The following is a 15,509-nucleotide window of genomic DNA, read 5'->3' on the forward strand; positions in this document are numbered from 1 at the left end:
CAAGTCATTTCATTTGATAACTTCATTCAGTATAAAATTCCGGCTCCTCATTCCAAGTGAAATCACTGTTTGCTACCTTTGGTAGCAAAGACAAAGAAAACAGAAGCCAATTTAATTTTGAGATTAAAAGAATGACTCAGATTACCCCTATGGAAATGCTCTGGAGTATTCTCTTGGATCAATTATTTCTATACTGTAGTTCTTAACATCTGTCCACTAGGTCTGCAGTATTCAGGTGAGTTGCACCCCAATTCTAAACTGTTAAACATGTCAGCTTCAATCATGAATAATGCCAGATGCAAAGAACACTTGTTCTAGGTGAATGAGGAGCCCTAACTTGGACACAAGCATCTCCGGTAATACACAAGTTTTCAAGAGCTCTTAAGACTCTCAAGCATCTGGTTCCCATTGATTTGCTGTTGTGGCAAGGTGCCTGACTCCCTTAGGTGGTTTAGAACAGTCAATCATAGGCAAGCTTTGTCTGGAAGACAAAGTTTCTAAGAACTATTAGATCCAACTCTTCCTACAAAAAGCAAGGGAGCCGATCCTTACGAATCTTAAATTATCAGTTAACAGAACTTCACACTCTTTCTGGTGTTGATGAGCATCAGCATTTCATAAGAACAAGAAAAACAGACACAAGAAAAATTTCATTGTTTCATGAGTGTTGCAGAATGGCTCTAAGAGCAAGGCCATGGAGCCTTAGAGGCCTGTGCGAGCAAGGCAAGGGGTAGGCCCCACAGGTAACTGGAAACCGGAGGTGGGAGGAGAACGTGGGGGAAGCTCTGTGGATCTAACCAATACTGTTGTGCCAAGGAGGCGTGGCTAAATACCACGCCTATATAAGTGAACTGCGTCACAGATAAAGTAGAAGTTTGCTTATCACCCATATTGGGTTGGCCTGTCTTGCTTCTCCTTGCCGCTTACACATGAGTGCTGTTTTCTCCATGCAGAGTATAAAATTCATTCATTAGAAAGTAATCAGTGCTTGATGAGGTTAAAAATGTAATTCCCTCAAATGAAGAGAAACTATTGTAATATCAAGAAATATGAGGACACTCATAGCAGTGGTTTAAACTAAGAATGGTTGTTTTGCTGCTTTCATTAGAACAAATTGAATTAATAAGATTTTGATTATTTCCAGGTTTACTACTGGGTGACTGATACCGTTTCCTTAATAAAAAAGGGATCTTTAATAAAGACCTCTCTTTTAGGCTTATTCTTTAATTCTAGGAATTCATCTTCACTTATCACCTTCATCCCATCCACAGCTATGAACTACACAGCAATTTTTTTCTGCTGGCTTTTTGGTTTATGCAAATATCCTTTGTGCTAGAATCTCTGCCACTTTTTAAAAAAAACCAAACAACTCATTCTTTTCTGCAGATACAATTCATTAATTTAGCACTGCTAATTCCTTGTCTTTGAGAAAGCTAATGGCAAAGTCTGTGGATCAGCTATAGAATCATAGAATCATAGAATAGTTAGGGTTGGAAAGGACTTCAAGATCATCAAGTTCCAACCCCCCCACCATGGGCAGGGACACCTCACACTAAAGCATGCCACGCAAGGCTTCGTCCAACCTGGCCTTGAACACTGCCAGGTGATGGAGCATTCACAACCCCCCTGGGCAACCCATTCCAGTGCCTCACCACCCTAACAGGAAAGAATTTCCTCCTTATATCCAACCTAAACTTCCCCTGTTTAAGTTTGAACCCGTTACCCCTTGTCCTATCACTACAGTCCCTAATGAACAGTCCTTCCCCAGCATCTCTATAGGCCCCCTTCAGATACTGGAAGGCTGCTATGAGGTCTCCATGTAGCCTTCTCTTCTCCAGGCTGAACAGCCCCAGCTTTCTCAGCCTAGAACTACATGAAGCATGAACTACAACGTTCCAACACATGTAATTACCTGTATGGTGATGCTTTTTGGATCTACACAAAGGCTCCAACCTCTGCCATTGCACAAATGCTTAAGTGCAGCTCAGCACTGGACCACAAACCAAGTCAGAAAACCAAAATAATATGGAATTAATCTGAAATATCCAAATCCTAACTGCTGTGGAAATGCGCAACACCAGATCAAAGTGGTTTAGTTTCTGGGCCCTTTTACTAATTAAATACCTGTATTTTTAGTAAAATGTGGGAAAAATTAAAGAACACCATTAAGTTAAAAAATCTGGAACTAGGAAAAAAAGTTAAGCCTGCGTTTATTTAGTCTGCCTGCTCTGCAGAATACATCAATATTAGGATGATATAACAGGGGAATAATTTCTGAGATATGAAGAGCTTTCCATCAGGAAGGTTCTGACAAAACCTGCCAGGGGCATTTCCCAGAGACAGGCACACAACCAAGTGGCCAGCAATAGAAACTGAAATGGTTTTACTCTGCTACTGATCCTATAAGCATCAGTATCAGTTTTACTGATTTGCTTTCAGAGGATATTATGAGCATGAATAACAGAAACAAGTATTCCTTAATATGTGTTTAGCTAAACAAACAAATCATTAATCTTTTCTTAAATAGGAAGAAATATCCCTTCAAAGTTTTGCATTAACATTTATTGGATCCAGCCATTTATATGATTTTTTTTTTTTTTTTCTGCATGGAATGGCCTTCTTTATGGAGAAAAATAAAATATTTTAATCATTAATGAGGTTAACATATAACCCCCATTCACTTAAGTAATGCTTCTTACCATTCCACTATCCCATATTTGCTTCACAGTGAAAGGGATATTAATATGGAAAATTCAATATCTTTGTAAATATTAACCAGTGAGCTTCTTAGCAAAGACTGAAAAAAAATTATGTATATATTCTGTCGTTTCCATTTCCTTGGCTTTATTGTTTTTATGTAAATTCTCCCAGGACATTTCAGGTTATATGTCTGGAAGCCCCAGCCACTCAGCAGAGGAAGGGTTGAGAGAATAATGAGAAAAGTGCTGGAAGAATTCACATAAAAGCTTTGGAGACATGAAAATGGAAACAACAGATACTTAAAAGCCTTACTGCTCAAGAAAAAGAAATATCTATCCAGCATGTGCATGTGTGTGCTTTAACACAGCTATCTTTGCATACATGGACAGCTATTATTCTTAAGACACTGTACAGAGCTATGAAGGAGTGATATTAGTGTATCTGATAATATGTTCTCGGGACATTAGGGCAATGAAAGTAAGATAATCCAAGTGACTTACAAGAACCCAGACATATGTATAAATAGCTCTATACATAGTTGTCTTGCGCTGAGTTTTATATATATTTTTATGTAAGTGAAAAATAGAACCAATTCCAACATGAAAGTGTGTTTATAATATCTCCCTGTACTCTTGTGAATGACAACAATCGGAAATACACAGAATTTAGGAGTAGGAAAGAATTTTTAGTTGCTATCCTTACATGTACATATTCCCCCCACCCACCCAATACTTTTCAAGACACTTAATTGTTTAATACTAAACCCATGATATAGACTAAGCTTAGTCCTAGTAGTATGCTTGACTTCCTACAAGTACCATAGCATTACATATCAACATGATGTTATCCAGGGATTATTAAGGGATTCTGATAAGATGGGATCTGAAACAGATAGCTCATTAAGACACTTCTTAACAGGTACTCTAAAAGGGTGGGTGGGTTCAAACTGCCACAGAAGGCTGAATTTGTGGACTTCAAATAATAGAAGTACTTTGCATAAGTAACTAAGTGTTTTCTTGACTTAAAGAAAAGAATCCCAGAAAAGGGTATGTAGACAAATACTCTTACCAGTACATGCTGTGATTTATCAAACCCACCACCACAAAACAGCAAGTTAACCCCCTCTAGAAGGTATCACAAACAACAGCAAGTGATCAAATCACACAGCTTAATACCTTTCCATTCATCACCTGAGTGATGTTAAGTGACTGCCTGCATGCTCTTATCCTACAGCAAACACAACCTAAAATGCAATAGCTCAAGCAATCTTAAGCTAAAACTGGTTATAGCTCATACACACTTAACTGCAACTGGTTTTGGAGTGCACACATGATGCAGTTAACTTGGCTTATCTAGCAAGAGGCAACTGTGTAAATATCTACTAACTTCACCACTTCTAATCAACTATTAACAGAAGTAGGTGGCACAATTTGCCACTCAATTTTATTTAAAGTATTCAAGAGCTATACTCTAGCTTTGTAAAGTGTAGTCCTGACTCATAGTGTTAAAATAAAAATGCGGTTAGGCAGCGAAGTCTATCTGTTCATAATAACTTCCCCAAAATTCAGTTTTGGTATAGCTAGACATAATTCCTGGAGTGTTTTTTTAGGTTCTCAGTAATGACCTACAGGACTCATTTCAACACACTGTTTTTCAAACAATTTTCACTCTAGCACATTATAAAACTGCTGCTTAGTCACTGCATTGGTTATTGAAATCACAGGTCTAGCTCATCACAACTGGGCATTGCTACTAACATGGTGATAGGCTACAGTCAGCCTTTGTAGAACTTCTTGTGCTATCCTAACTGGAGCACACAGAGGATTCAGGAGAAATTTGCCCTGCGGAGAAGGACTTGGGTGTGTTGGCCAATGACAAACTTAACATGAGCCAGCAGTGTGCACTCGCAGCCCAGAAAGCCAACCGTATCCTAGGCTGCATGAAAAGGAGTGTGACCAGCAGGTCAAAGGAGGTGATCCTGCCCCTCTACTCTGCTCTTGTGAGACCTCACCTGGAGTATTGTGTGCAGTTCTGGTGTCCTCAACATAAAAAGGACATGGAACTGTTGGAACAAGTCCAGAGGAGGGCCATGAGGATGATCAGGGGACTGGAGCACCTCTCGTGTGAAGACAGGCTGAGAAAGCTGGGGCTGTTCAGCCTGGAGAAGAGAAGGCTGCGTGGAGACCTCATAGCAGCCTTCCAGTATCTGAAGGGGGCCTATAGGGATGCTGGGGAGGGACTGTTCATTAGGGACTGTAGTGATAGGACAAGGGGTAACAGGTTAAAACAAACAGGGGAAGTTTAGATTGGATATAAGGAAGAAGTTCTTTCCTGTAAGGGTGGTGAGGCACTCGAACGGGTTGCCCAAGGAAGTTGTGAATGCTCCATCCCGGGCGGTGTTCAAGGCCAGGTTGGACATGGGTGACATGGTTTAGTGTGAGGTGTCCCTGCCCATGGCAGGGGGGTTGGGACTAGATGATCTTGAGGTCCTTTCCAACCCTAACTATTCTATGATTCTATGAAATCCTCCCACAAATACACTTCTTGTACAGTCTGTGACCCACACTGATGTACAAACTGGTAGGTTCGATACCTTTATTATGCAATTTGATCTGTTCTCATTCCAAAAGCCCACTACAGCCTTGCTAGTTTTTAAACTATGAGAGATTACATTGACAAAAAAATTTAAGAGCCTCACCATAAGTTATGGAAGGGGTAATACAGTCCAACAGGTCCTGGCTTGACTAATTACCCATCTTCCACAAAGTCTGGTACAGAAGCGGGAAGAAATTCTACAAGAATGGTCCACAAGTTCAGAGTCTTCAACATACATAATATACAGTACAATAAGTGTGGCAACTTTATGCCTAGCATACAATTTGAGGCAGCTAAACAAACCTCCTTAAAGTTGAAAAGTGAGCATTAGTGCTAGAAACCTAGCAGATGATCAAACATGTCTCTCAATGTATTCATTTTTGTAATTTGAAATAACACCTCCTACCTAAGAAAACACCATTCTGGAGTTTTGTAACACTAGAGACTGAGTAGACAGCATCCTAAATGTCTATTAAGGTGAAATACCATGTTACAGCCAATACAGCTTCTGAGAGGAAGGAAAATACAATGGAATCCAGACTTCTGGCTACTTTGACAAGTTTTGCTTCAGAACTTATATTCCCTGCCAGGGTGAATTTTACTGGCTCCATAACTAGAGTGAAGAAACTCACTAGGTTCCATAAAACTTTGTATGAATCTTTTACTTGACTTCTCAGCTTAGATAAAACAGTGCAGTAATTCATACTAAATGCAGGGCTTGCGAAATCGCTCTGCAGTGCTTCACTGAAAAGTAAGTTTGTTTTCATGGAGCTGTGGAAATGACTTCCCAGATACCGTGTCTAACAGACCTTTTCCATACTTGCTCAACAACTTTCATTGCCACGTATCTTATCAATCAAAAGCTCAAATGAAGAAATATTTGCTACAGCTTAACACAATGACAGATGAATACTCTCACATTCTCTTTTCTTATTTTAATGCTTATTTCAGAGATTGAAATAAAAATCAGACTTCATTGAGAATAAATAAACACCCTCTGCAACAAAGCAAACAGAACCAAAACCCACAACACAAAAAACACTACTCCCATTCACACTCTCAGAGCTACTTGTAAGAAGCACATAGAACAGAGCTTAAACAATACAGTTGCAATTATAAATCTATGCTCTAGCCTATCATACAAAATATGCCATTTTCTCTTCTGCTTTCTTCTTTGCTTTTAATTCAGACAAAACAAAGAGATGACTCTTCAGACTGTGTAATCAAGTAATCAGTCTTCAAAATACCTGAAAAATGCTACTTCAAAATATTTCCCCATCCTCCATAGCATAAAGTCTCACGCACTCATACATACAATCTATATAACTTTCTTTTATGATATCTTCATAGGTTCCACTTCTTGTTAAGAAAAAAAAATAAACTACATAGTTTACATGGAATGAAATACACATCCAAACACCTAGAACAGCAGGGAAATAGTAAAAGACTCACTAATAAAGGAAGCAAACTCATATACCTCATATACCCCTAGCAAGAGCTAGAAATGGACTTTTAAGGTTTTTCTTATAAAGCAGTCAATTTAAGTAGAAAACACAAAGCTACCTGAAAATCCACTCACCATTCTATCCCCACCATCTCTATGCTCTTACTGTGTCTCCCCGGAGCCTGACCCAACCTTTCCCATCCCTTTTCCCAACATTAACTCTCTCCCTCACCTCCTCAATCTTGCTCAGTATTTACCTCCTAAATATCTCCCCACTATCCTATAGATGTTCCTCAGATACAAAACCAACTCTGTACAAACACTTTTAAACAATGCCTAGACAACTCAGCAAAACTATTGGGTACCAAGAGACTTAACATAAGTAGATAGTAACTACAAAATACAAATTCTTAGCAGTCTTGCTGTTCATAACAAGAAACATACAGCTACACAAGCTACTGCTTAACTAAAACTAAGACTGCTCACACAAAAAAGAGTACTAGTATCTAAAGGCTCCATGAAAATAAGTCACTTGTGAGGGAAAACAAAAACAGAAAACCCCAACCCAACCCAACCAAACAAACAAACAAAAACACCCAAAACCCCACAAAAACAAAACAAACCAACCAAACAACCAAACAACCAAAACCACCACCAAACCACATTTCTTCAATTTAATTTGATTATTACATGGCACCACTCTCAGCAGATCAGTCAACAGATAAATAGATTTCAGTCTTGCAGTGGAAGGTTCTGAAATGCCTTTTGAGAGTGGCTAGGCTCCTAATTAAGGATACAAAACTCAGTGTGGAAATTTCCTCAATGTTGAACATGAAAAAAAAATTACTGTTTTTAAGTGTTACTGTTTTGTAAAAATTCATTATATGAAACAGAATTGTCTCAGTATTATCCTTATTACTTTAGTTTCTTGAATTTGTCTTCTAATGCTTCTAATGCAAATTTGTCTTCTAGTGCAGAACTCTGCTGATTCTCCAGGTTAGGCTCTGTTTTCATTTTATGTCTCTCCATTGTGACTGGAGATTCCAAATGCAACTTCAATATTTAGAAATACATTTGCATGAACCATTTATTACAGAGATATCAAACTCTACCTCTGTGAGAAAAAGTGCCGATATTTAGACTTTTCACCCTAATTTGAGACAGAACCGAACGCTGAAATAATCAGTTTTTCACAGAACAGAAATTCAGTTTTTCAGGCAAGTCTGCGGAGATCCATTAGAACACACAAGCCATCTCCCTTCACATGCAAGAGTATTCCATATACCATACTACCCAGTGTTTCTTCTAGTCTGGTTAGATTTCTGCAACTTGGTTTTGTGAGTTTCCTGGTGCTGCAAATGAGATTATTTCATTTATTTCAAGTGGAACATACAGAGACATTCACAGGATATAAACCCATATACTTTATCCAATAAAGAAAAGAACACTAATGTGGAAGACTTCTTGTGAGAAGTTTTCTGGTGTACAGGGAAATTTCTTCTCTTTATGACTTGAAGCATATACTCCAGAAATATTCGTCACTAAACTAGTACTGAACTGTTGTTTTTTTTTCCTTTATGCTACTGAACACAAGAGATGCTGGATTAAACATAACTGAGAGGCCAAAGTACATAATATGTAATCACACTTTGAGCAACCTGGTCTAGTGGAAGGTGTCCCTGCCCATGGCAGGGGGTTCGAACTGGATGAGCTTTAAAGTCCTTTCCAACTCCAACCATTCTGTGATTCTATGTTCCAACCACCTCATGTTTCTGTCACTTATGTGTGTAAGTAACATGTCCCAAAGTGTTGCATGCAACTGCATGCAACTGAAAAGTTTGCATGTTCTATCTTCTCTTCAATATGTATTAGCTTATAATATGCTTTAGAATATATGGGGACAAGGCAGGTAATAGGTAATTTGTTAACAATACAATAAATTTCTAGCCACTTGTAGCCAATTTCATGTTTATCATTCCAGAAATATTTAATAGAAATGTTGAAAGAGATTTTTTTCAAGAGGAACACATTCATTATTTGAATGATACCTGGAAATATAAATCTGCAGCCATGGAGAGGTTATTACAAGCTCCATAGACCAGAAGGGCACAGAACACTACTGCACACCTAGCCCAGTGCAGCCCAGTTCAGATGACTGCCTCCTCCCTTGGGCACTGCTGCAGCCCAGCTCCAGGCCCAGCGATACTCCAGGGGCTCACTGGGTCTCTCTGCTCCCTCTGTACCCGTGGAGTGTCCAAGTTTATAACCCGGGGGCTTTTGGAGTCCCAGAGGGGCAGGCAGCAGCTCCCAGAGGCCGTGATGCCCCCTCATCCCCTCAGGAGCACAGAGGGCACCTGTGTAAGGTTCTAGAAGCCCCGCTGCCTGTTGCCTACTGTGGGGGAGTGCTGTGCATAGCAGGGTTGTCACAGGGATGAGGAAGGACACAAAGGACCTGTCTCCCAGCCAAGCAGAAGCCCTGGACTTAATGGACATGAGAGAAGCAGCCGGGAACAGTCACTGCAACAGGTAGGCCACCTCCTGTGAGCTACACACAATACCAATAGCTCACAGTGTAAAACTGTTCTTCAGCTGGCAGAGGCAGGAAAGGGAGAAGGGGTGTCCTTTCCTGGCTGTAGACAGAAGTAGTTATGGTGCATGTCTGCCATGATGTCTGTGTGGTAAACCCTGTATGTGTCAGCGCCCAGAAGGCCCTGGTGCATGTTAGCCATTGTATCTACATCAACCAGAGGACTAGAACAGGTAGAGGGGGAGGTCAGGTACCCTGAGAAACTGTTAATGAACGTCAGGAGGGTGAGCCCAGCTGTGTGGGCGTAGTGGGATTGTGCCATGGCAGGGTGCTGAGCTGGGGGCAGTACTGGGGGGCAACCCAGTGCCACAAGATGCTCTGTCATGGCTGCCTTCCAGGGACAGGGCATACCACAGAAAGCAGGAAATGTCCCCAAAATGTAGGGCAGGGGATGTTTGCTCCTGGAGCTGTGGGCTTTTTAAAGGGCATTTACAGATATCATTCTCAGGTTTATTCTAAGGCTCTTAGCGGTTTTGTTTGACTTTTTTAACTTAGTCCTACCTCGTTTTTAACACTTTAATTCGGCTCAACTTTCCCGTTTTTCGCTGAGGGCTTAGAGCGGTTAAGGTCTCCTTTAACCGAGACTCAAACCGCATCAGATTGACATCTGACTGAGCCAATAGAGTTACAAATGTCCTCCATCTCCGGCTCGGATTGGCCCCAGTTCCGGGGGGAGGCAGGACCTCTGCTCAAACGGTTGGCGCGAGGGCTGTTCGGCTTGCTCGCTATGGAGGCTGTACTGGAGCAGGTGGAGCAGCTGCCCGCACTCCTGGCCGGCTCCCGCTCCGCGCTGGTGCGGGACTGGGACTCCCTGACCTTGGTCCGAGCTCTAGAGTGGGCCCGGTATTTCCAGCATGTCCACGATCGCTTCCGCACCCGGCCTCGGCTCCGGGAGGTCCTCGGGCGGCGGCTGCGGCGGGCTCAGCCGAGCCCTCCGCTCGGCTTCTCGCACCTGGGCCGCTGCCCACAGCTGCTGGGCCTGGCGCTGCTGGAGAACCGCGCTCTGCCGCCCACCGCCTGCCGCTGCCTGCTCCATAGCTTGCTGCAGCTTCCTGGCGGGGAGGCCGGCCCGGAGCCCCACAGCCTGGCACTCCTTGCCCGCCGGAAAGCTGCCTCCCGGTTGCTGGCGCTGCCCAGCGGCCCGCCGCGGCCCCCGGCAGATACGGAAGCGCAGCTGCAAGCAGAGGCACAGCTGCTGCTTGGCCGGCTGCGGGAGGAGAGGCAGGAGACCGAGCCTGCTGAGGAGTCCGCGGGGCCGCCGCGTTGGCTGTCAGCTGTGCTGGAGCAGCTCCCCATGCTACGGGCCTTCGAAGTGGTGGCGGCAGCGCTGCTGGGGCAGGGGAACGGCCCTGACCAGGCTGGAGACGGGGATCTGGCTGGGAACAGCCTAGAAGGAAACTGGGCGAGTGCCATAGGAGACAAGTGCGTTGCCGGACCCCTGCTTTCCTGGCTGCTGGGGAACCAGGAGAGGTTCTCTGCCTTCTGCCTTTTCCTCCCAGGATCCCTTCTTGCTTCCCTAGCTGGTCACTATTCCCAGTTAAGCAGACCTTATTTGGACCTCTTAACCGGCTGCGGAAGCCATTTGCTCTATGACCCCTTGCAGGGGCGGTGGGTTATAAATTGGCCTAACAAAGCTGCTTTGTCCTGGGAACAGTTGAGGGAGCGCTTCACCTGCCTTTGTCAGGGACCTGCAGTACTCAAGGGACAGACACAGGCTGCTGTGAAACTCCTGAAAGCACAAGATGGGGACTTTCAAGTCCGTGGCCTAAGTGTGTGGACTGACTTACTTATGGAAATAGAGGAATGTCTGAGGAAAGATGCAGAATGCTAATGCCTGAATGCAAAAGCAACATGAACATTTCCAAGATTCAGGAAGTCTGCTTAACTTTGTTTAATATGAAACACAAGAAAACTGTACCTCTATGGGTTGAAAGCCAAGCATTGTTGTGACTGCTGATCTTGCGTTCCTGACTGCATGTGAACTCTCTCGGGGAAGCTTGGTACTTTCTTGTAATTCTGCTGTTAATTCTGGTCACCGCAGGAAATGTCTTCAGTACTTGCTGTTCACCTAATAAAATGAAAATGCTTTCCTTTTCATATATTGAAGAGTTTTCTGTTTAGAATATAGTTGAGATATGGTCGTGGTAGTTGTCCCTAGCTGATGGAGGCTGACTAAAATCTCGAAGGTGGAGTTTGAAATGTGAAAACCCCTAATTAAGGATTAATTTAGTTGTGGTTGTCTTCATTGGGCTGTCTGCTGTGGTGGCTGCTTTCATGCTTCTTCAGCTCTTGCATTTGACTTAGCCCCTTGGTGTAAGTGCAGGTGAGAAGGAGTCAACTGGAAAGCTTATTGAAAAGTTAAAGTTAGATTTTAGTTGTTGCTATATTATATGATAATATGCAAGTATTTCCTAAGAAAGCTGCTGGAAAATGTAGGGTATTCTCTGTGATTTTCTTCTGTTTTCCATAGCCTGTTACAATACTTTTCTTTAGGGTTTTTTTTTGTGTTGCAGAAAAGTGAGTGGACAGCAAACTTTATTTTTTTTTCATTCTTTTATGTTTAATCAGTTTCTGTGAACAGAGCTTGATCAGGGTAGTTTCCATGTTATCTTAATTTAAAAGGAGTGTTGTAATGCAGAGGTAATGTGTTCATGTGTCTTTAGCTCTGTATGAACAAAACCACACAGTGTGATAAAAGAGTAGTTGAGGAAGATGGGGGAAATGTATGTAAATATTGCAAAAAGTCTTAATTAATCTTTTGTGTGGAGTACCTGTCAGATTTCCTGTGGCCCACATTCCTTTAGTTTCAAGATCAGTTGAGATATCTTCTGTTCCTGAAGTTCCTTTAAGAGGGGTTAAAAGGTGCTTTGCTTCTGCTTAGAAACTTAAAAAAGCAAATGACATTGAAAAGTATAAACTGGATTGAAGCTCATTAGAATAGCCTCTACTGTAACATAAAATAGTATATACAGCTATGGCAGGTATTTCTGCAAAACTAGAGTGGGAAGAATTTTGTGATTTTTTTGAATGGAAACAGTTAGTATAAGGGGATGAACATTGTTTATCTGGGAGAAGGCCAATTCTAACATGTATGGAAATAATTAAAGTCATAAATAAGTTCTTATTCTTTCCCCTCTTCTAAAACAAAAGAGATACTCAAGAGTAACGCTTTAGATAGAAGAACATGCTGCTAATCTCCCATCAAAAATATGGCTGTTTGCTTTGGATTCCTTGCTACATCATGTCAGTTGAGGTGATGAAGTTACAGAGCTCTGCAGATGAACTCATTCTAAAAGCTACAGCTGTGTCAGTTGTCTTGCTCTTTCTTAAACAGGGTTGTCCCCCCCTCTGCAGCTTGTGGTGGTCAGCATTAAAAAACAGCACTGTGGCAGTAGACCTCAGGATTGAGTCAGTATTTTTGTGGTATCAGAAGAAATATGAATGCTGTCTATAGGTGTTGAAAACTGCCCTGAAGTATAAAGCATGAAGTTTGAATTTAGGTTGTCTAGCCATGGTTCCCTGCGTTAGTTTTGGCATTTGGTATGGAAACTCTGCATTTGAGCTTGCTCTTAATGCTTTTAACAGGCATAAGATTTTCTGTCTCAGAATACTTTTTGCTATCAGAGGTTCCTGGTGGATGATATACCCAAAGGCCCTAGTCAAAATCATTCCCTTCTCCCTGGCTGTGTTAAGATTGAATTTCAAATATTGCAGTAAAATTACAAATGTTACAGTAACAGAACAAACCTTATCAGTGCTCCTTCTTTGTGGGGATCTAATGGGGAAAACTGGGTAGAAGCTGCTGGCATTCCTTCTCCTAGTAAGGGATAATTCATCACAACTCTGTAAAAACTTACTTTTCCCAGGTACTTGAGTGTCTGTGACAAATTACAATGAGAGCTAAACCTTGGTTTTGCTTGTCAGGCTAGATAGGTTTCCTAATGTACTCAGCATGTTGACTGTGATTTAAGTCTCTTAGCAGCTTGTAATTATTTCTGGGATAAATCTGATGCTTGCAGGGAGGTTGTACTGGGACTGTTTCACGTCTTGCTTTTAATAAACTTAAGCTTTCTCTTACAAAATTCAGTTCATGAACACAGATGTCTTCTTTCCAATATTATTAAACACCTTTTACTAGCTAATGTAACAACAGAATCATCTACTGGAGTAGTTAGGAAGTAATAGGCTGTTCAGTATGACTTTATTAAGAAATTAAAGAAATAATCAGGGAGGGGAAGGCAAGAGGTGGGCCAACGCAGACAGGCATGCTTGATTTCCAATTCCATCTTCCTTACAGGAAACTGAAGAGTAAAAGGTAGTTTAGCCTCAGTGAGGCAGAAACACCTGCTTATAGGAATTTCATAAAAACATTCCGATCTATCCCAAATACATTATAAAAGAGGTGCCAGATCCATGATTACCAAATTCCAAAATCCATATGGCATTTATTGAAATAACTGCAGCAGTCCACATGCCTGTTATTTCAGCATGGTGGTTGAGTTTGCCAGGTAGCTGTGCAAATGACAATCACAATTGTTTGGAACTCAATTTTTAATAGAAGTGTTAACAGAAAAGGAAGAAGTGTGATGTCTGTAACTTCCTCCCTCTTCAGCTCATATTTGCATGCTGAGGTTTGCAGCCCAAATTTGAAAACTCTTGACCTGTACCATCTGAACTGTCATTTGAAGGAAGATGTTGGAAATGACAGACTACATCCTCTTCACCTATCACCTTCTTCCCTTGATACTAATAAAGAGAAGCAGATCTCTATTTTCTCTATTGAAATAATGATTAACTGCTTTAACCCTGCTTCAGAAGATTGGTCAGGATTGTGAAGTGGACCAGGAGGATTTTACTTGCTAAGATGGATATATTTTGCCTTTTTTTTTTAAGTAATAAAGGAAAAGATTTTACCTTTTTTGCAAACAGTACCATAACTCTCTGCAGGTGATATGCTAGGAGATGTCAGGGTACTAAGTTGCTTTTTTTCTGTTTCTTCTGTGAAGTTCTCTTACTTTGTAATAACCTTATTAAGCTAAATATAGAAGAAAACTTATTGTGTGTTCTAATAGTAATTTTCAGTATGTATCTAGATACTTGAATAAGGATAAATGGTGAAGAAAAAATTAATCATTTAGGAAAAATAAGAAGATTGGTACTGTTCAGATGAATATATGATCCCCATTGTGACTGAAAACAAGTGAAAATCAGAATGTCCAGTTGAAAAGTCTGTTAAGGCATTAAAAGGAATTCTTGTTTTGCATGCCAGGTTTCTTTCCCTCACCTGCTAGCTAAGTAAATAAGGATCTAATGTTCTTAGTTTTCAGTGACAACGAGTGATTTTTATTTATTTTATTTTTGAGTGACTCTTTTTAGATGATAAAAAGAGAGTAATATTTTGGTCACATGGCAGTAGTATTTCCAAGTGCTGTTTAACTACAAAGCTAATTGAAATTGCTTGGCCTACAAGGATGCTGGAGAAGAACTTTTCATCAGGGACTGCAGCAACAGGACAAGGGCTGATGGGTTTAAACTGAAATGGCGGAAGTTCAGATTAGATATAAGGAAGAAGTTCTTTACTTGTGGATGAGGCAGTGGGACAGGTTCAGGTTGCCCAAATAAGTGGTAAATGCTCTTTCTGGCAGTGTTCAAGAGCAGGTTGGACAGAGCCTTGGGTGACATGGTCTGGTGTAAGGTGTCCCTGCCCATGGCAGGGAGGTGGGAACTAGATGATCTTAAGGCCCTTTCCAATGCAAACCATTTTATGATTCTATGATTTTAGTTTATTTTCTGCTGTTTCTGAAAAATGGAAGATTTAAAGCTAAATTCTAATTCTTGTGACCAGTCTGGATGAATGACCTGTTACAGAGTACCTGTGAAGGCCTCCACACCACTGCCATGCAGAATACAGCATAGAACATGGCCTGAGAATCATCTGCTTGAGAAGCTTATGTAGTTTGATGGGGTAGAGTTGGAGAAAAATAAATCGAATGTGGAGATGGTGAGGAGAAAAGGCAGAAAACTGCTGCCTTATGGAGGCCCTGGAGAAAGGGTAGATTTCCCGTTCACCAAAACTGAGCCTTTGCTGCAGCTGGGGACAGCACTTGGTTTGTGCATGTTGTGAAAAGAAAAAAAAACCTGTCCAAGATACTTGATTAGATGTTGGCTCCTCTGCTAAAGCAC

The 15,509-nt window shown here is 41.4% G+C and overlaps 2 protein-coding genes across 2 annotated transcripts in view; one reads left to right on the forward strand and one right to left on the reverse strand.

Annotated features, from left to right (window-relative positions):
• Nucleotides 1-15,509, reverse strand: part of ANO5 (anoctamin 5) — a 315,349-nt gene that overhangs the window by 68,976 nt on the left and 230,864 nt on the right. The window lies entirely within an intron of this gene.
• Nucleotides 9,948-11,423, forward strand: FANCF (FA complementation group F). The gene has a single exon (XM_062607239.1). The coding sequence runs from the start codon at nt 9,958-9,960 to the stop codon at nt 11,155-11,157; it is 1,200 nt and encodes a 399-aa protein (XP_062463223.1). The 5' UTR covers nt 9,948-9,957; the 3' UTR covers nt 11,158-11,423.

Source organism: Pezoporus occidentalis, unplaced genomic scaffold, assembly GCF_034315485.1.
Source record: "Pezoporus occidentalis ecotype Australia unplaced genomic scaffold, CSIRO_AGI_Poc_V1 ctg121, whole genome shotgun sequence".
Lineage (NCBI taxonomy): Eukaryota > Metazoa > Chordata > Aves > Psittaciformes > Psittacidae > Pezoporus > Pezoporus occidentalis.

Bases quoted from the DNA above. Each gene is read 5' to 3' on its own strand.
- FANCF (XM_062607239.1), top strand. From the start codon at position 9,958: ATGTCCTCCATCTCCGGCTCGGATTGGCCCCAGTTCCGGGGGGAGGCA.